The following is a 21900-nucleotide window of genomic DNA, read 5'->3' on the forward strand; positions in this document are numbered from 1 at the left end:
GATAGTAGATTGGAATATCCATAACGGCATTAAGGACTGGATCCACCTGGAAGCCTCCTTTACCCCACTACCACTACCTACTTTTCCATGGATTCCTCATAAACACATTGCAAGCGATACCCTCTCACACCCCCTGATTGATCCAACATTAAGAAGCTTCCGAGAGTCCTGCAAAGTGACTTTCATCTCCTCGACACCTGGTCCTCTTACTCCAGTTCACCTAAACCCAGACTTCCCACCTGGACTACACAGGAACTTCCTGAATGAGTCCTGGCCACACAAAAATGCCTCAATATGCCACTTCTTCGCTCAAGGCAAAATTATACCCTACGATAAACTACATTCCGACAGCGAAAACCCCCCCATCTCCCCCTGGAACTACTTACTACTGACCCACTACCTCAATGAGATGGACAGGAAATTCAAGGTCTCTAGACCCACATCTCCATTTGAATCCCTATGCCAAGCCGATACCCCGCAATGTCACCTTCTCTCGGTAACGCACTCCCTGCTATTCTCAAGTGTCATGTCAAATGCTGGCAAGGCATGTTCAACTTGGGAGAGAGACCTTGACTTGTCACTCGCCCCAGAAGACTGGGAACAAATATACCAGACCATACACAAAGTTTCCGTTAACATCACAACACAAGAAAACGGATATAAAATCCTGACACGATTGTACCGTACCCCTATACTGGTTCACAAATATAACCTAGACCACCCAGATACATGCTGGAGGTGTCAGACAGAGAAAGGAACCATGCGACCGATCTTCTGGGGCTGCCCCATAATTCAACCGTTCTGGACCGAAGTCCTCCGTATCACTACCAAGGTCACCACACTTACCCTGGAATTTTTACCGGCCCAGTTCCTCATGCACTACCCATTTTGCGCTCGTACAACACACTACCTAAAGTCACTTGCCATGCACATGGTGAATGCCACCAAACAATGCATCCCTGCTCATTGGGGATCGCCGCACCCGCCGACTATCAAAGAATGGCTCACTAGGATTGACAGAATAGCAGAAATGGAGCGACTTATCTCCATAGCGAATGACACTCCCACAAAATTCTCTGCAAAATGGGCCTGCTGCACCCACTTCCTAACAACAACAGAATATCACGACTTGACCACCCCTAGTACAAGGCAAGTAAGCCCCCCAGAAGACACCGAACCCTAAATTGGAGGATCCATTTCTACATCGAACAACCCCTTTAACACATGCCCAAAGTGTAGAATCTTCAAACCACGGAAGAGTCGCAGAACTGATTCCCCCTCCCTCACACCTACCCCTACGGAGGGAGAGAGAGATGAGACCTTCTCCACACCCCCAGTTCCGCTCCCCTTACCCCTCTATGCCTCTCTATCCCTTCCCACACCCACTTCACCCTCTTTACTAACCCCCCCTTGTGATCTTCACGAAGACCACTAAGCCCAATTAGAAGCTATACACCTTATCCAGACTCATATAGGCTAGGTGAAGGTTTTACTCCTTAAGACGATTGAGGCGAGAATGACAATTAATCTTTCGCCACGGGAACACCCCCACATTTAAAAGGCCTACAAATGAATGAGTCAAGGAACCTATCCCAAACGAGGCGTAGCTTGTGTAGGACTAATACGTTCCCAAAGGCTTTATACTGCTAGCTAATCATCTTGAAATATATCCCTACGGACCTCTTGCCTCAAACCACAGAGTGATCAAATTGATGACTTGATGTTTTGATCTGGATAAATGTTATGCTCACCTTCTTTTCTTTTTGTGTAATAACAATCGCTTCTATAACACTGTCAAGTAAGCTGTATTCTTGTTACTTTCAATAAAAAATTTCATGGAAAAAAATAATAATATTTTGTATATCTTATTTCATTAATCTATTTCACTGTATCATATAATGATTTGGATTTTATCACGGTAGCACATAGGCACCCTTATCTTAAGCCCCATACACACTATCAGATTATCTGCTGAGTTTTTCCTTCAGATTTACCAAAATCATACTATATGGTTTTGGTAAATCTGAAGGAAAAACTCAGCGGATAATCTGATAGTGTGTATGGGGCTTTACACTCACTTTCACCATTTCATGCACATTTATTTTCATTAGTCACACTGGTCATATTTATTGTTTGGTTAGATTTTTAATTTGGTCTATTTCATTGATTGTTTAGGTGTGGGCATTTCCCTTGGTGGGATCGAAATCCTTCGCCCAGGCTCCGGTTCCTGGTTGCTTCTCACTGGTTTCCATCTACCTGCCCTCACACAGCTCCTGGGGGAAGTTTGGTGGCATGGTTGGCATTTTATGTATTTATCCATCGACTTTTATGGACATTCTGTTTTGAAGTATTTTTTTATATAAAAATTTGGGGTTGTATACCAACCGAATACATCCATTTCTGGACCACTCTATAACCAGTTAACTATACGATGCCAGTAGGCCAGGATTTCTCCATCAATTGTAAGTGGAACATACTGGATTATATATGAAAATGTTTGGCACCTCCCCATCCCCCTTTTTTCATCTGTTTATTCATTTGTGCTTTGGATCTCCAGGCATCTATCTGTGCTTCTCCCGAAGAAGTGTGATTCTTCTCGCAAAACGCATCGAGACCCAACACAGCCATCCCAGACTATTGACAGTGAATTTAATGACATGTCCAGGTTTCATGGAAAGGTTTATTACATGAATGTAAAATGTATCAATATGTTGATGCTTAATATATTTTCTTCTTTCTGTATTACATGTGGCTTTTAAATGTTTGTTAATAAATAATTTACAAATTTTGCTTTTCATGTCTTGAGGTGTACTCTTTAAAAGTCCCATGGGCAATTTGTTTTTTTTGTTGTGTGCATATTATATAATAAATTATGAATGTATTATATAATGTAACCTGTATGTATGTAATGTATTATATAATGGATCCTGTATGTATACAATGTATTATATAATGGATCCTGTATGTATAAAATGTATTATATAATGGATCCTGTATATATAAAATGTATTATATAATGGATGCTGTATGTATACAATGTATTATATAATGGATCCTGTATGTATACAATGTATTATATAATGAATCCTGTATGTATACAATGTATTATATAATGGATCCTGTATGTATAAAATGTATTATATAATGGATGCTGTATGTATACAATGTATTATATAATATATCCTGTATGTATACAATGTATTATATAATATATCCTGTATGTATACAATGTATTATATAATATATCCTGTATGTATACAATGTATTATATAATGGATTCTGTATGTATACAATGTATTATATAATGGCTTCTGTAGGTATACTTCTGTGAGGCCTCATATTTGCGTACTGTCAGTGGGAAGTGGTTAATCCAGTTGGAAGCTCCCGATTGGTCACTGGCTTTCCCTGAATGACATTCCTAGTTCTTCCTCACACAGATATTGATCAGGAATTGGTATGAAATGGACATTATAGATGGGAACTCACCATGTTTTGCTCTCCTCTCCCGGAGGTCATCTGCAGGTCCCATCAGACTGATCAGTGTAAAGACATGAATGGTGACATCCAGAGCCCCTTCTTCTCCATATGTGTCTATCAGGATGTTCTTGGTGGTGATCCAGTCTGTATTCTCTAGTCTTCCTCGGGGGATGGGACGTTTATCTCCATAGGAGAAATCAGACAATTTGTTCCTAAATCTCTTAAAGTCACATTCTATCAGATCCTCCAGAGAATATATGAGAAGATCCCCGGGGGTATGTGGGACCTTTCCCGGGACACCAGGAGACGACCCTGCAGAGAGAACAATCAGCAACCATAAACATTCATCCTGATTGAATGATTTCCGACAAATGACAGCAGATACAGTGCCTTGAAAATGTATTTATACCCCTTGAAATGTTCAACATTTTGTCATGTTACATCCAAAAATGGAAATGTGTTTTATTAGGATTTTATGTGATAGACCAACACAAAGTGGCACATAATTGTGAAGTGGAAGGAAAATGATAAATGATATAAATATGTGAAAAGTGTGGGGGGATTTGTATTACGCTGAGTCAATACTTTCTATAACCCCTTTTCACTGCAATGACAGCTGCAAGTCTTGCCACAAATTTTCAATGTGATTTAGGTCTGGACTGTGACTGAACCATTCTAACACATGAATATGCTTTGATCGAAACCATTCCATTGTAGCCCTGGCTGTATATTTAGGGTCGTTGTTCTGCTGGAAGGTGAACCTCCGCGCCCGATCTCAAGTCTTTTGCAAATTCTAACAGGTTTTCTTCTAAAGACACAGGGGCGGACTGTCTGGCCAACTTAGTCCGTCAGACAATCCGATGGACAGACCGTCATACTTTCGAATGAACGGACTTGACCACACACACCACTTTTTGAGCGGACTAATACGGCGTACTAAGTCCGCCATACTATCCGCCCTACTTTTGAAATGAACGGACTCACCCACACACGCAGAGGAAAGTCCGCTCATTTTGAGTGCGTCTCCAGGTAGGCGGGGCCCGCGAAGGAGACGTTGCTGACCCCGCCGCCTGGTATGGACTTAAAGGGAACCCCAACGCCGAAAAAAATCGGCGTGGGGGTCCCCCAAGTCCACAACAGACCCTTGTCCGAGCACGCTACCCGGCCGGCCAGGAAAGGGGGGCGAGCAAGCGCTCCCCCTCCTGAGCCGTACCATGCCCTCAACATGGGGGGGTGCAGCCCCCCCACCCCAAAGCACCTTGTCCCCATGTTGATGAGGACAAGGGCCTCTTCCCGACAACCCTGGCCGTTGGTTGTCGGGGTCTGCGGGCGGGGGGCTTATCGGAATCCGGGAGCCTCCTTTAATAAGGGGGCCCCCGGATACCGGCCCCCCACCCTATGTGAATGAGTATGGGGTACAATGTACAATGTACCCCTACCCATTCACCTGTAAAATAAAAGTACCAAAAAAAACACAACACACGAGATAAAATACTTTATTGCACAGCTCCGGGGGTCTTCCGTCTTCGGGGGTCTTCTCGCCGGACTCCTCCGCTATCTTCTTGTAGCTCTTTTGCTAGCGGAGGAGTCCGGCTTTCTTCCTCGCCGCCGGCCTCTTCTCCTGACTTCGGGGGTCTTGTCCCCCTCTTCGGTTCTTCTGCCGGGCCACCGCACCTTCTTATAGCTCTTTTACAGGCGGTCTTCTGTCGCCGCCGCCACCGCCTTCCGTTCTTCTTCTTCTTCTCCAGGTGATGTTGCCTCGACGATCTCTCCGGCCGGAAAGCCAGGGACGCACTGCGCGGCCACTTATATAGGGACAAGGGGCGGTGTCACATGGCTTTATGTCACATGGGTTGGTGTCACATGGTGACCCCGCCCCCTTACGATGTCATAGTCCCCATGTGACATCAACCCATGTGACCAACCCATGTGACATAAAGCCATGTGACACCGCCCCTTGTCCCTATATAAGTGGCCGCGCAGTGCGTCCCTGGTATTCCGGCCGGAGAGATCGTCGAGGCAACATCTCCTGGAGAAGAAGAAGAAGAAGAAGAAGAACGGAAGGCAGCGGCGGCGGCGGCGACAGAAGAGCTGTGCAATAAAGTATTTTATCTCGTGTGTTGTGTTTTTTTTGGCACTTTTATTTTACAGGTGAATGGGTAGGGGTACATTGTACCCCATACTCATTCACATAGGGTGGGGGGCCGGTATCCAGGGGCCCCCTTATTAAAGGGGGCTCCCGGATTCCGATAAGCCCCCCGCCCGCAGACCCCGACAACCAACGGCCAGGGTTGTCGGGAAGAGGCCCTTGTCCTCATCAACATGGGGACAAGGTGCTTTGGGGTGGGGGGGCCGCCGAAATGTGTTTCGGCAGACTAAGTAGGCCATACAGTCCGCCCGTGTGTACGCGGCATAAGATTGCCCTGTATTTGACTCCATGCATCTTCCCTGACCAGCTTCCCTTTCCCTGCTGAAGAAAATCATCCCCACAACATGATACGGCCACCACCATGTTTCACGGTGGGGATGGTGTGTTCAGGGTGATGTGAAGTGTTAGTTTTCCGCCACACATAGCTTTTGTTTTTAGGCCAAAAAGTTCAATTTTGGTCTCATCTGACCAGAACACCTTCTTCCACGTGTGGATCTCTGCAGCTCCTCCAGTGTTACCATGGGTCTCTTGGCTCTTCTCTGATGAATGCTCTCCTTGCCCGGCCGATCAGTTTAGGTGGACGGCCGTGTCTTGGTAGGCTTGTAGTTGTGCCATACTTATTCCATTTCCCGATGATGGATTGAACAGAGCTCTGTGAGATGTTCAAAACTTGGGATATTTTTTATAACCTAACCCTGCTTTATACTTCTCCACAACTTTATCCCTGACCTGTCTGGTGTGTTCCTTGGCCTTCATGATGCTGTCTGTTCACTAAGGTTCTCTTTTCACATATTTATTTGTAAAACATTTTGAAAACCATTTATCCTTTTCCTTTAACTTTAAAATTAATGTCCACTTTGTGTTGGTCTATCACAGGGATATGCAATTATCGGACCTCCAGCTGTTGCAAAACTACAAGTCCCATCATGTCTCTGCCTCTGAGTGTCATTCTTGTGGCTGTCAGAGTCTTGCTATGCTTCATGCGAATTGTAGTTCTACAACAGCTGGAGGTCCACCAATTGCAAATCCCTGCTCTATCATAATAAATCCCAATAAAATACATTTATGTTTTTGGCTGTAACATGACAAAATGTGGAAAGTTCAAGGGGTATGAATACTTTTTCAAGGCACTGCAAGTCTGTACTGGCAGCTGGCAATGCTATAAAGAGCATATAGAAGGGAAGGGAAATTAAATTATCCCCCAATATGTCTATATGTACATTATCATATGGATAGATTGGATTCACTGTGGTAATCTCACATGATTGCCTCCATAGTGGTAAATTACATCTCAGATGAATATTGGGTGCCATTTGTTAAAAAAAAAAATATTATATAATATATAGATATAGATATTTATTTATATTAGGGGGCTATTAAAATAATTACCTTCATGAATAATTCACATAATGTGTGTAATATGTTTATTTCCTATAATCTTCAGCTCCATATAGTGGCCATAATGTCATATATTACTGGTTGAGGTATATCAAGAAAATACTGTATTATGGCCACTAGATGTAGCTGAAGAAGATTATAGGAAGTAAACCTGTTAGACAAAATATGGGGATTATCAGTGATGGTTGTAGAAATGACACAAGCTCATAATATTTTTATGTATATATATATATATATATATATATATATATATATATATATATATATATATATATATATACCTCCTAATGTATATGTAGGGATTTTAAACATTATGTTTATTGATTGTTTCATAGTTACCGTATATACTCGAGTATAAGCCGAGATTTTCAGCCTCTTTTTTGAGGCTGAAAGTGCCCCCCTCGGCTTATACTCGAGTCATCGCTGTCTGCCTGCTCGATCAGCGTGTCGAGCAGACAGACAGCGGACATTCTACCCTTCAAACGCTGCGCCTCCGCCTCCGCCTTCGCCTGTGATAGGCGGAACACTGAATTTCCCAGCAGCCTGTGTTCCGCCTATCACGGACATCGTCTCATCCTCGTACTACGGATGAGGATGAGACGATGTCCGTGATAGGCGGAACACAGGCTGCTGGGAAATTCAGTGTTCCGCCTATCACAGGCGAAGGCTGAGGCGCGGCTTTTGAATTTTAGAATGGCCGCCGAGGCGCCGACGAAGAGCGGCGATCCTGGCAAGGCACGGGACGGAGGCAAGGCAAGGCACGGCACGGGACGGGACGGAGGCAAGGCACGACACGGGACGGAGGCAAGGCACGGCACGGGACGGAGGCAAGGAGGCAAGGCACGGCACGGGACGGAGGCAAGGAGGCAAGGCACGGCACGGGACGGAGGCAAGGAGGCAAGGCACGGCACGGGACGGAGGCAAGGAGGCAAGGCACGGGACGGAGGCTCGGGACACAGGTAGGCTGGACACACACACACACACACACACACACACACACACACCCAGGGATGGATGGATGGATGGAGACACACACACACAGGGATGGATGGATGGAGACACACACACACAGGGATGGATGGATGGATGGACACACACACACACACAGGGATGGATGGATGGATGGACACACACACACACAGGGATGGATGGATGGATGGACACACACACACAGGGATGGATGGATGGACACACAGGGATGGACGGACACACAGGGATGGACGGACACACACACAGGGATGGACAGGCATGTCTCACCCTCGGCTTATACACGAGTCAATAAGTTTGCCAGTTTTTTTGGGGGTAAATTGGGGGCCTCGGCTTATATTCGGGTCGGCCTATACTCGAGTATATACGGTAACTAAAATAAACTATCAATCCTTTAAGAAACCTTCCCCCTGAATAATGATGTGTCTGATCAGTGTGAACTAAGAACTCTGATTACCCCCAAATCTCCCAGCAGTATGTGTCATGTGACACGGGGATGTTTTCTCCTTAGGATTATAGACAAAGAATTCCCCTGACCACTACACAAATCACCATAAAATTTAGGGTCCTCCAGTCATTATGGATCACTGGACCATCTCAGAAGATCATTTCCATCAATGATAAATAAAATCTGAAGACGGGAATGTGATGGTAGAATTGATGAAAAGCTCCTGAACTCTTCTAATGGGTGGACTGACCAGATATCTACAGGAAATGTCCAGACTATGGAGACATAAGATGTCCTATCATCTAATTCCAATCTCTGGAGATGTGAGATGGAGGAAAACATTGGAAAGGATGGTCAGGATCAGCAGTCATACCTTGTGGGGAGGAGGATGAGGAGGAAGAGGTCGCCATGACATCAGGAGATGACCCGAGATGACTTCACCTGGAAAGAGACCAAACAATAGTGCAATGAACAGGAATTTGCTTCCTTATGTGAATAACGATTGGCTGTCTAGGTGTCCAATCTGGGAAGATCTGAAATTGACTTCTGTCATTTACAGCCCATAACTATGAGGGTCAATAAATAACTTAATTCCAGCATTCATCTATTGGTATCTCGAGGGTCACAAAGGAATGTCACCCTGTTTAGGGCCCCAATTTTTACAGGCTCATATATTTAGGTGTCACCTCCACAAATCTGTGCCATTCATAGCCAAGACTGGTACTAACCAGCACCAAAGTATCAGCCAGTAAGATGTCTACAGAGAGGTCAGGTAATAAAAATGAGAAGACCCCAAAATAGAAGCGATGTGTGATCAGCAGAGACCTCCATTCAATAATAAGATGCTTCCAAGTGGATTCTTCAGGAAGGTCGGTATTTATTGTTCATAAAAAGATTAAACACCATTAATGAATTTTGTGTGGCTCTTTAGTGGCCACTTTGTCAGGGAAAGGTGTACAGGACACTTTAATGGGTGGGATCTGTGTGTGTCCTTCAGGCCAGACTATACTGTACAGTATACGGATATGTAAGGTTTTTTTTTATATAATTATTCATTACCTATTAATATTCCTGACTAGGGATGAGCCGAACACCCCCCTGTTCGGATCGCACCAGAACCTGCGAACAGACCTAAACTTCGTGTGAACTTTAGAACCCTATTAAAGTCTATGGGACTCGAACGTTCACAATCTAAAGTGCTCATTTTAAAGGGTAATATGCAAGTTACTGTCCTAAAAAGTGTTTGGGGACCTGGGTCCTGCCCCAGGGGACATGGATCAATGCAAAAAAAAGTTTTAAAAACGGCCGTTTTTTCAGGAGCAGTGATTTTAATAATGATTAAAGTGAAACAATAAAAGTGTAATATTCCTTTAAATTTCGTAGCTGGGGGGTATCTATAGTATGCCTGTGAAGGGGCGCATGTTTCTGGTGCTTAGAACTGTCGCTGCACAAAGTGTCATTTGTGCAGGAAAAAAAGTCTTTTAAAATCACTTGCGGCTAAATTGTCGGGTCTCCGTAATACAGAGAACAGTCAATGAGTGTTCTCTGTATTAGCCGACAATTCATTCATTCATTGATTAAAAAAAAAAAAAAAAAAAAAAAAAAAAAGCGTGGGGGTTCCCCTAAATTCAATTACCAGGCCCTTCAGGTCTGACATGGATATTAAGGGGAACCCCGTGTCAAATTTTAAAAAAAATTGACGTGGGGGGTCCCCCCAAATATCCATACCAGACCCTTCAGGTCTGATATGGATATTAAGGGGAACCCCGCATCAAATTTTAAAAAAAATTGACGTGGGGGTCCCCCTAAATATCCATACCAGACCCTTTATCCGAGCACGCAACCTGGCAGGCCGCAGGAAAAGAGGGGGGGACGAGAGAGCGGCCCCCCCTCCCTCCTGAACCGTACCAGGCCACATACCCTCAACATTGGGAGGATGCTTTGGGGGTCTGTGACCCCTCAAAGCACCTTGTCCCCATGTTGATAAGGACAAGGGCCTCATCCTCACAACCCTGGCCGTTGGTTGTGAGGGTCTGCGGGCGGGGGGATTATCAGAATCTGGAAGCCCCCTTTAACAAGGGGACCCCCAGATCCCGGCCCCCCCCCTGTTTGAAATGGTAAGGGGGTACAAAAGTACCCCTACCATTTCACAAAGAAAGTGTCAAAATGGTTAAATAAGACAAACACACTTTTGAAAAATTCCTTTATTAAAAATAAAAAAAATAAAAACAAAATTCCAGCGGTGCTAATCCACTCTTGCTATCCAGCGACGGGTCTCCGGGGTCCAGCGATGGATGATCATATCCAGCGACGGGGGATCTCTCAGTCCAGCGCTGTCCATACCTCCTTCTTCTGTCTCCACTGCGGAGACACTGCAGAGAGCCGAGCGCTGACATTTCTTATATTGGGAGGGCGGGGCCACCCGTCACCCGACCCCGCCCCTCTGACGCAGGAGAGGGAAGCCAAGGGTTCCCCAGTGACGTGTGGGTGACCCCGCCCCCTCTGATGTAACGGAAACCTGCGTTACATCAGAGGGGGCGGGGTCACCCACACGTCACTGGGGAACCCCTGGCTTCCCTCTCCTGCGTCAGAGGGGCGGGGTCAGGTGACGGGTGGCCCCGCCCTCCCAATATAAGAAATGTCAGCGCTCGGCTCTCTGCAGTGTCTCCAGAGAGGAGACAGAAGACGGATGTATGGACAGCGCTGGACTGAGAGATTCCCCCGTCGCTGGATATGATCATCCATCGCTGGACCCCGGAGACCCGTCGCTGGATAGCAAGAGTGGATTAGCACCGCTGGAATTTTTTTTTTTATTTTTTTATTTTTAATAAAGGAATTTTTCAAAAGTGTGTTTGTCTTATTTAACCATTTTGACACTTTCTTTGTGAAATGGTAGGGGTACTTTTGTACCCACTTACCATTTCAAACAGGGGGGGGCCAGGATCTGGGGGTCCCCTTGTTAAAGGGGGCTTCCAGATTCTGATAAGCCCCCCGCCCGCAGACCCTCACAACCAATGGCCAGGGTTGTGAGGATGAGGCCCTTGTCCTTATCAACATGGGGACAAGGTGCTTTGAGGGGTCACAGACCCCCAAAGCATCCTCCCAATGTTGAGGGTATGTGGCCTGGTACGGTTCAGGAGGGAGGGGGGGCCGCTCTCTCGTCCCCCCCTCTTTTCCTGCGGCCTGCCAGGTTGCGTGCTCGGATAAAGGGTCTGGTATGGATATTTAGGGGGACCCCCACGTTAATTTTTTTTTTAATTTGATGCGGGGTTCCCCTTAATATCCATATCAGACCTGAAGGGTCTGGTATGGATATTTGGGGGGACCCCCACGTCAATTTTTTTTTTAAATTTGACACGGGGTTCCCCTTAATATCCATGTCAGACCTGAAGGGCCTGGTATTTGAATTTAGGGGAACCCCCACGCTTTTTTTTTTTTTTTTTTTTTTTTTTTTAATCAATGAATGAATGAATTGTCGGCTAATACAGAGAACACTCATTGACTGTTCTCTGTATTACGGAGACCCGACAATTTAGCCGCAAGTGATTTTAAAAGACTTTTTTTCCTGCACAAATGACACTTTGTGCAGCGACAGTTCTAAGCACGGGAAACATGCGCCCCTTCACATGCATACTATAGATACCCCCCAGCTACGAAATTTAAAGGAATATTACACTTTTATTGTTTCACTTTAATCATTATTAAAATCACTGCTCCTGAAAAAACGGCCGTTTTTAAAACTTTTTTTTGCATTGATCCATGTCCCCTGGGGCAGGACCCAGGTCCCCAAACACTTTTTAGGACAGTAACCTGCATATTATCCTTTAAAATTAGCACTTTAGATTTCTCCCATAGACTTGTATAGGGTGTTCCGGCTTTTCGAATTTGCTGCGAACAGCCCAAATTGTTCACTGTTCGCTGAACAGGCGAACAGGCAATGTTCGAGTAGAACATGAGTTCGACTCGAACTCGAAGCTCATCCCTATTCCTGACCAGTCCCGAAACTAGGGGGCAGGGGGGAGGCTGCCTCGGGTGCGGCATTGAGAGGGGTGCTGCAGCTGGTACTGATCCTCCTGCAACAGCTGAAAGGCCGCTTCTCCTCCTTTACCTCCCGCTAGCTTTCAACTGCTGCAGGAGGAAAATTCAGGGAGCGGTACATACCCGTCAAAGCTGACGCAGCTGCCACTCCGGTTCCTGCCCCTTCTTCAGATCATGCCCCCCCTCCACTCCTCTGTCCCCCTCCTCTGGTACCCCTGCATTGCTCACATCTTCTTCCTGGCTAGTCATGTAGTGCAGGCTGAATAAAAACATGATCCTGAGTACAGAGAAGCCCATAATACAATCAGGAAGACAGCCACACAAAGTTATAACATAACCTTTCCTGGTCTTTCCTTCCCCCACTATCCATCCTGTCTACTGCTGTAGTTAATCTAGATGGAGAGCGGGGGAAGGAAAGACCAGGAGAATGGGTGCCAAGGAAGAATACGTTATAACTTTGTGTAGCTGCCTTCCAGATCATATTATGAGCTTCTCCATGATGAGGATCATGTTTTTATTCAGCCTGCACTGCACAACTAGGGGGAGGTGGCGAGCGCTGTGGGGGTACCAGTGGAGGGGGGCAGAGGAGGGGGAACAGAGGAGCACAGGGGGAACCAGAGGAGCACGGGGGGAAACCAGAGGAGCACGGGGGGAAACCAGAGGAGCACGGGGGGAAACCAGAGGAGCACGGGGGGAAACCAGAGGAACACCGGAGGATCAGAGGAACACTGGAGGATCAGAGGAACACCGGGGCACCAGAGGAACACCGGGGCACCAGAGGAACACCGGGGCACCAGAGGAACAAGGAAGCCTCCAGGAAGCCCCCATGGCGTCAGAGTGGTGGGGTCACCCGTTTACATCACCGGGTGGCCCCACCCTCAGCTATATAAGAACTGTCACCCAGAAGAAGCGTCACTCGGCAGGAGCCTACTGTCAGAAACACCATGAATCAGACCGAGACAGAAGTACAATTAAATCACACTTGTTTATTAAATAAAAATAAAAAGGTAAATAGAAAAAGCGTAGTCAAAGCATAGCTAGAATCCAGTAACCGGATCGAGTAGTCAGCCAGGCCAGAGTTCAATAACCAGATCGGGTAATCAGCCAGGCCAGAAGTTAGGGATCCAAGTCAGGGCCGTCTTTAAGGCAGGGCAAAAGGGGAAGCTGCCCAGGGCCCTGTCATTGTTGTGGGGCCCAAAGCAGCTGTCTCATACTTGCCAACTATCCCAGTTTACATTCCCTTGTCCCTTGAAGTTTTAGTCCTGTGCTGCTGCTAATGCTGCCCAGCTCTGCCCTATTGTTGTGTACAGATGACTCACCTGCAGATCTGTGTTTACATGTAAATACTGGCATTCATATGTAAATAGCAGTCACATGCATATGTAAATAGCGGAGACCAATGACATTGATATGTAAATAAAGGCAGCATTCATAGGTATATCATGCCCCCCTGCAGTGAGGAGAAGATGTGCTGTAACCTATCGCAACCAGTGAGCAGTATTACTGTACAGTAATCTCTAGCAGCCAATCAACAAGCAGAAATGTGCTGTAACCTCTAGCAACTAATCAGTGAGCCTTAAGGAGTGCTGTAACCTCTAGCAACCAGTCAGTAAGCAGTAATGATATGCTGTAACCTCTGGCAACCAATTGCAATTGCTGCCTGATCTGATACAGTAAACTGATTTTAAGTCTAGCTGCTATTTATTGTATGTCTCAGAGAAGGTGGAGAGCGAAACTGCATGGGGGGGCTAAGAAAATTTTTGCCCTGGGTCCAATAAATATTAAAGACGGCCCTGATCCAAGTAGAGCAACAGCAAGCAGGATAAGGAGCCAGAAGGGATGTCAGCAAGCCAGTCTTTAAACAGAACCACAGGAGATGGTTTCTTGTGATGTGACCAAGGCGAAGGCAGAGTTGAAGTGAGCTGGACAGCTTTAAGTAGGCAGGTCAGACGAGCATGATCAGGAACAGCTGGTAACTGTGGAGAGAGATGAGAGCTGGCAATTAGCTGACAGCTGAGCAGCCAGCCCAGAGAAGGAAGGGCAAAGCCAGCCCTGACACCTACCATGCATGTGAAACGGTTGCGTTTTTTTTTCTTTGGTTCGTCGGGCAGCATGGATTTACATTGCGGGACTTTTTTTTATTCCTTAATAAAGGACTTGTCTTTTTTAAAATTTTTGACACTTTTTTGTAAAATGGGAGGGGTACAATTTACCCCATTACCAATTCCCATAGGGGGGCCGGGATCTGGGGGTCCCCTTGTTAAAGGGGGCTTCTAGATTCTGATAAGCCGCCCGCATACTCCCACAACCACCGGGCAAGGGTTGTGGGGATGAGGCCCTTGTTTGCATCAACATGGGGACAAGGTGCTTTGGGGGCTATTCCAATGTACCCTCCCCATGTTGAGGGTATGTGGCCTGGTATGGTTCAGGAGGGGGTGCTCTCTCGTCCTCCCTCTTTTCCTGCAGCCTGCCAGGTTGCGTGCTTGGATAAGGGTCTGGTATGGATTTTGGGGGGACCCTACGCCATTTTTTTTTTATTTGGAGCAGGGTTCCCCTTAATTTCCATATCAGATCTGAAGGGCCTGGTATGGATTTTAGGGGGACCCCACGCCATTTTGTTTTACAGTTTGGTTTGGGGTTTCTCTTAATATACATACCAGACCCAAAGAGTCTGGTAATGGACTGGGGCAAACCATGCTCTTTTTTTCATGAATTTTATCTATATTGTCGAGACCCGACAATTCATTACAGCCGCGATCAGTTTCAAATGACAATTTTTATCTAGAAATGTAATTTTGCTGTAGGATTGTTCTAAACATGGGAAAACTGCGCCACTTTACAGGCATACGATAGACACCCCCCAGGCACGATATTTGAAGGAATATTTCATTTTTATTGTTTCACTTTAAGCATTAAAAGAATCACTGCTCCCGAAAAAAACCTGACATTTAAAAAAAAAATGTTGTATTGATAACTGTCACCTGGGGCAGGACCCAGGTACACAAACACTTTTTATGACAATAACTTTTAATTTTTCATGTTCCTGTCCCATAGACTTTAACGGTGTTCGTGTGTTCTTCAGAATTTTTTGCCTGTTCGATATGTTCTGGTGTGAACCGAACCCGGGGGTGTTTGGCTCATCCCTAGCTAGGAGAAATAAGGGGTACCAGTGGTTTCCCATATAATCTGACATAGGGGTGTCTGGACTTGAAATGTTACAAATTATCTGAGGAAACTAAATATGTCCATATTATGGCTGTGCTATTATTAATTTGGAAGTTATGAAACATGCTCAAATTTCAGAACTATCCCAACTGTTTAAGATTTATTTGCATTAAGGTATTTACGACTAGACATGTAGACACTGAAATATTTTGTTTTAGAATTTTGTTTTCGTCCAAAATAGGTCTTTATTTATTTTGTTTCGTTAACCACTTAAGGACCGCCGCATGCCAATGTACGTCATCACAATGGCATGTACAGGCACAAGCACGTACATGTACGTGCTTGCCTTCCAGCGGGTGGGGGGTCCGATCGGACCCCCTCCCGCTGGATGCGGCAGTCCGTTTCGCTTCAGGAGCAATCCAGGATGAGGGGATGGCCGTTGGTTTCTGGCCATCCCCTCTCGATCGCTCCTGGCGAATGAGAAGCTTCCTCCCGTTGTGTATAGTAAACACAGGCAGGGAGGAAGTGATGTCATTCTCCTCGGGCGGTCTTTTTGACCGGACTACGAGGAGAAGACTGAAAGTAAGTGTGCACCAACACTACACTGACATGTAGGCACACATAAGCACACAAACTCCCCCGTCCCCCCCCTCCCCCTCCCCCTCCCAGTCACAGTGTCACTGATTGTAGTGATCATTTATTTACTGATCACTGCAGTGTCAGTTGTAAAAGTAAAAAGTGTCAGGGCAGTTAGTGTTAGGTCCAGGGTAGCCCCTTACCACCCCCCAATAAAGGTTTAACCCCCTGATTGCCCTTAGAGTTAACCCTTTCACCCCCTTTTGCCAGTGTCACTAAGCGATCATTTTTCTGATCGCTGCATTAGTGTCACTGGTGCCGCTAAGTAGCTAGTTATTTTTTTAGGTTCACCGCCAGGTTTTTGTAGCGCTAGGTACCCCGATATACTACCCAATAATGGTTGTAACCCCCTGATTGCCCCTAGTTAACCCTTTCACCCCCTTTTGCCAGTGTCACTAAGCGATCATTTTTCTGATCGCTGCATTAGTGTCACTAGTGTCACTAATGTCGCTAGGTAGCTAGTTATTTTTTTTAGGTTCACCGCCAGGTTTTTATAGCGCTAGGTACCCCCATATACTACCCAATAATGGTTTTAACCCCCTGATTGCCCCTAGTTAACCCTTTCACCAGCGATCACCGTATAAGTGTCACTGGTGACGCTGGTTAGCCAGTTAGTTATTTAGGTTCCCCATCAGGTTTTTTTATATATAGCGCCAGGGACCCCCCATATATTACCTAATAAAAATTTGAACCCCCTGATTGCCCCTAGTTAACCCTTTCACCATTGATCACCATATAAGTGTTACAGGTGACTCTGGTTAGTTAGTTTGCTTTTTATAGCACCAGGGCACCCACCATTTATTACCCAATAAAGGTTTAACCCCCTGATCACCCGCGGGTGATATCAATTAGGTTTTAGGGTCAGGGTCTGCGTCGCCCCAGGCAGCGCTAGGTTAGTGCCAGTACCGCTAACACCCACACACAAAAGAATAAACCTCCCGTAGAGGTATAGAATCTAAACAGATCAATATCTGATCTATACTAACATCCCCAGCAGTTTAGGGTTCCAAAAAAAAGGATTGTTAGCAGGATCAGCCCAGATACCTGCTAGCACCTGCGTTTTGCCCCTCCGCCCAGCCCACCCAAGTGCAGTATCGATCGATCACTGTCACTTACAAAACACTAAACACATAACTGCATCGATTGCAGAGTCAGGCCTGATCCCTGCGATCGCCAACAGTTTTTTTTAGTAGCATTTTATATTTAAATCCGGAAGGCAGTGCTTGGTTTTCGGGGTCCCGTACGTGGCTAGGCTCCCAAAAAGTCCCCCACATGTGGTATCCCCGTACTCGGGAGAAGCAGCAAAATTTATTTTGGGGTGTAATTTGACTTATGCCCATAGCATGTGTGAGCAATATATCATTTAGTGACAACTTTGTGCAAAAAAATAATAATTTATATTCCTGCAACTTGTGGCAAAATATAAAATATTTCATGGACTCAACATGCCTCTCAGTAAATAGCTTGGGGTGTCTACTTTTCAAAATGGGGTCATTTGGGGGGGGTTTGTGCTATTTTGGCATTTTATGGCCTTCGAAACTGATAGGTAGTGAGGAGTTAAATCAAAAATTTGCACCCTTAGAAATCCTGAAGGCAGTGATTGGTTTTCGGGGTGCCGTACGCAGCTAGACTCCCAAAAAGTCCCACATATGTGGTATCCCCGTACTCAGGAGAAGCAGCAGAATATATTTTGGGGTGCAATTCTACATATAACTATGGCATGTGTGAGCAATATATCATTTAGTGACACCTTTTTGTAAACTTTTTTTTTTTTTGTGTCATTTAATCACTTGGGACAAAAAAATAAAAATATTCTATGGGCTCAACATGCTCCTCAGCACTTTCCTTGGGGTATCTACTTTCCAAAATGGGGTCATATGGGGGGGGGGGGTTGTACTGCCCTGCCATTTTAGCACCTCAAGAAATGAGATAGGCAGTCATAAATTAAAAGCTGTTTAAATTCCAGAAAATGTACTCTAGTTTGTAGACGTTATAACTTTTGCGCAAACCAATAAATATACGCTTATTGAATTTTTTTTACTAAAGAAATGTGACTGAATAAATTTTGCCCTAAATGTATGACTAAAATTGAGTTTATTTGATTTTTCTTATAACAAAAAGTAGAAAATATATTTTTTTTTGTCAAAATTTTCGGTCTTTTTCCATTTATATCGCAAAAAATAAAAATCGCAGAGGCAATCAAATACCATCAAAATAAATCTCTATTTGTGGGAAGAAAAGGACACAAATTTCGTTTGGGTACAACATTGCATGACCGCGCAATTACCAGTTAAAGCAGTGCAGTGCAAAATTGTAAAAAAAAAAAACTCTGGTCCTTAGGCTGAAAATTGGTCCGGGGCTAAAGTGGTTAAAAAATGCATTCGTCCGAAAATCTGAAATAATTAAGGTTGAATCTGTCATTGAAGGCTTATGGCGTCTGTTGAATGTTCTACGATTTGACGGAGCAGCTAAACTGTACGACACCGAAATCGTACATTTCCAGTCGAATGTTCCACCTACAAGCTATAGTAGAATTCTGATGTTGTATGACACTAGTAATAATTATATTTATTCATTATTATTACTAGTCAACCAACATTAGAATTCTTCTATAGCCTATGGGAAGAGCATGTGACCAAAAATGTCCATTTGCGGCGATTGCTTCGTCGAATCTTCATATCAAATCTTTTCTCTCTATGTAGAATAATCTTGAACTAATAGAGTTAAGGTTAGGCACATTCAACCACAGGTTTGATGGACACAGATCGCTATTATCAGCATCATGTCAAATCTCCTATCTATATCGAACTGTTGTAACGAAAATGAAAATAAAGCATTTGTTTATGTTGGATCTTTCAGTTTTCAGATTCTGCATGTTCGTTATTGTTTGTTAAAACGATAACAAAAATACCCGAAATTCGGACAAAAACGACCAGTATCTGTTGGTTCTCTGGATTGAGAGGGTGACAGTTTTACAATAGGCCTGGACATCCTGCCAGGCAGACAGTTGTTTTCACAGGTATAATCCTGGTTCTCTAGGGTGAGATAACAACTCTTTTGAAGTATAAAGCTATGAATTCCTGGGAGGAGGGAGAGGGCTCAGATTTCTACTGCAATGTTTAACTGTTAGCCCTTGTACACACGGTCGGACATTCCGACAATCAAATCCATTGCATAAATTCAGACGGATTTAGTCCGGAAGTGGTCCGGAAGTGGTGTTGCATACACACGGTTGGACTAAGTTGCCGGAATTTCTGGTTGCCAAGAATGCGGTGACGTAAGCCGCGTACGACGCAACTAGAAAAGGGAAGTTCAGCACCACGTCCGGCACCGCTTGGGCTCCTTCTGCTGATCTTGTGTTTATCGCGTGTTAGTAGAAGTTTGGTTAGAGACGATGCGCGCTTTTCAGACTTGTGCTTCAGATTGTTACTGATCTTCAGTTTGTGCTTGTCAGTGCGTATCTGATTATCAGTGCGTGTAGTCAGTTAGCATTTGTTGGTCATTGTGGACTATATCTTGGTATAGTACGCTTTGATTTTCAGTGCTTATTGTCTGCTTGTTTCTGGTTTTTAGTTCGTTCTTTCAGGCCTTGCTGTTTATTGGTGCTTTCTGTTTTCCATTCTGACCAGCCAACCATTTTCAAGCCATGTCGTAGAGTTCGTGTTGTGCAGGGGCTTGGTGTTGGGCTTTTAGCTTTGACACAAGTCCGGTCCATGAACAGGGCGAGGAGGAGTTTGTGGACCAAGAATTGGTTGTGCCAGCGTGACCAGTTCTCGCACATGCCTTTACTTTGTGAGATCTGGGAGAATAATCCTGATGATTTCAGGAATTATCTCCGGATGATGGACCCCATTTTTCCTAGTCTGCTGGCTTTGCTGTCCCCTTATATCAGCAGGCAGGATACCTGCATGCGGCAAGCCATCACTCATGAGCAGAGGCTCATCGCTACCTTGCGCTACTTGGCGACAGGGAGAAGTCTTCAGGACCTCAAGTTCTTGACAGGCATCTCCTCCCAGGCTCTGGGAATGATTATTCCAGAGACCTGTTCTGCCATCATTCAGGTCCTGCAGTAGAACTATATGAAGGTAAGTTTTCTCCTTTAACATCACATTCTATATATTTAATGTTTGCTAATGTGTTGTATTTCTTTCCTCATTCCCTAATTACCATGATTGCAATATGCTCTAATTGATATGCTGTGCCCCTTTGTCCTCTTGCATGCTGGAAGCTTTTCAAGTTCTTTTTTTTCCTTCATGCATATTTTCCCTTACTAACTTCCCCAGCATGCTCTTCTGGGGCCATAAACCTATAGCCTAGTCACTTAGCAATGTATTTTGTCAGCTCCATAATATTGCTTTCCCCTAAACACCAACTAAAATGTGTACAAATGTTATGTGTGTGCTTAAATTCATGCAGAGTGCCAGAATTTTTTTTGGGGTTGGGCCAAACTCATTAGGAACCCCCCTCCCCCCAATTGCTAGGTCAGCTGATAGCAATCCTCTATCTGCTGACTTTGTCAAACAAAATACACACTATACCTACCTTTTTTCTGGTCAGATTTATGGATGAATTCCCCAAAGCATGTAGTGCAAGGGCCTGCCTCAAATACTTTCAAATTCTACAGTTTAAAGTTTTTTTTTTGCTCCTATTATTATCTTGATAGGTAATAGCAAAATGTGCTTCCATTTGTTCCTTTTTTTGTATTATGACACTTATTACCTGATTGGTGGGCTGCCAATAGTGTAAGTAAGGAGGGGCTGGCCAAAGTATCACACATTATTTATGCATTCAGCTCTCAATGAAGTGGAGAGGGTTACCTGTCCAAAACATCCCCCCTCATTTTTTGCAATGGGCCATCAGATGGGGGGTGGGGGGGAGTGAGGAATCTGATAAGGGGACCTCATACTTTAGGCTTTAAATAGTCATTTCCAAAAATGTTATACTGATATTGTCCAAAAAATGTTTGTGTCTAATCTGCTTGCAATGCTGATGTGCAAAATTACTATTTTTTCTTCTTGTTTCACTCCACAGTTTCCTTCAACACCACAGGAATGGCAGACTGTGGCCTCCCACTTTGCCAGCCGTTGGGACTTTCCCAATTGTGGAGGTGCAATTGATGGGAAACACGTCCGCATCATCCCACCCCCCAGTTCAGGGTCCTACTATTATAATTACAAGGGGTATAATATTATTGTGATGTTGGCGGTGGTGTCAGCGATGTATGTATGTGGACGTGGGGAAAAATGGCCGTATGTCGGATGGTGGAGTGTTCGCATGGACGTAATTCAACTGGCGTCTCCAGAGTGGCAGTCTGGGCTTGCCACCTCCAGAGGAGAATGTAGAAGGACTCCCATTTGTTTTAGTCGCAGATGAGGCATTTGCTCTGCAAACCATCTGATGTGGCCTTTCCCGATGAGGACCCTCACCCTGGATCAGAGGATCTTTAATGTGCGGCTGGCCAGAGCCAGAAGAGTCATGGAGAACACTTTTGGGATAATGGCCAGCTGGTTCCGCCCATTTTTGATGCCAATACACATGGCGGAATATAAACTAAATCACATTGTGCTTGCCTGCTGTGTTCTGCACAATTTTTTCAAAAAAC

General features: G+C 44.9%; 1 protein-coding gene across 5 annotated transcripts in view; it reads right to left on the reverse strand.

The window, feature by feature from the left end:
• The window catches only part of LOC143986539 (NACHT, LRR and PYD domains-containing protein 3-like), a 535368-nt gene that overhangs the window by 499615 nt on the left and 13853 nt on the right, over positions 1-21900 (reverse strand). For all 5 annotated transcript variants that reach the window (XM_077484912.1, XM_077484916.1, XM_077484911.1 and 2 more), the window contains exons 2-3: positions 8833-8900; positions 3487-3789 (exon numbers count right to left, since the gene is read on the reverse strand). In XM_077484912.1, coding sequence (XP_077341038.1) covers positions 3487-3789; positions 8833-8869 — 340 coding nt within the window. In that variant the 5' untranslated portion in view covers positions 8870-8900. The remainder of the gene's footprint in view (positions 1-3486; positions 3790-8832; positions 8901-21900) is intronic.

Source organism: Lithobates pipiens, unplaced genomic scaffold, assembly GCF_037356315.1.
Source record: "Lithobates pipiens isolate NorthernLeopardFrog02 unplaced genomic scaffold, aLitPip1_a1.2 Scaffold_167, whole genome shotgun sequence".
Classification (NCBI taxonomy): domain Eukaryota; kingdom Metazoa; phylum Chordata; class Amphibia; order Anura; family Ranidae; genus Lithobates; species Lithobates pipiens.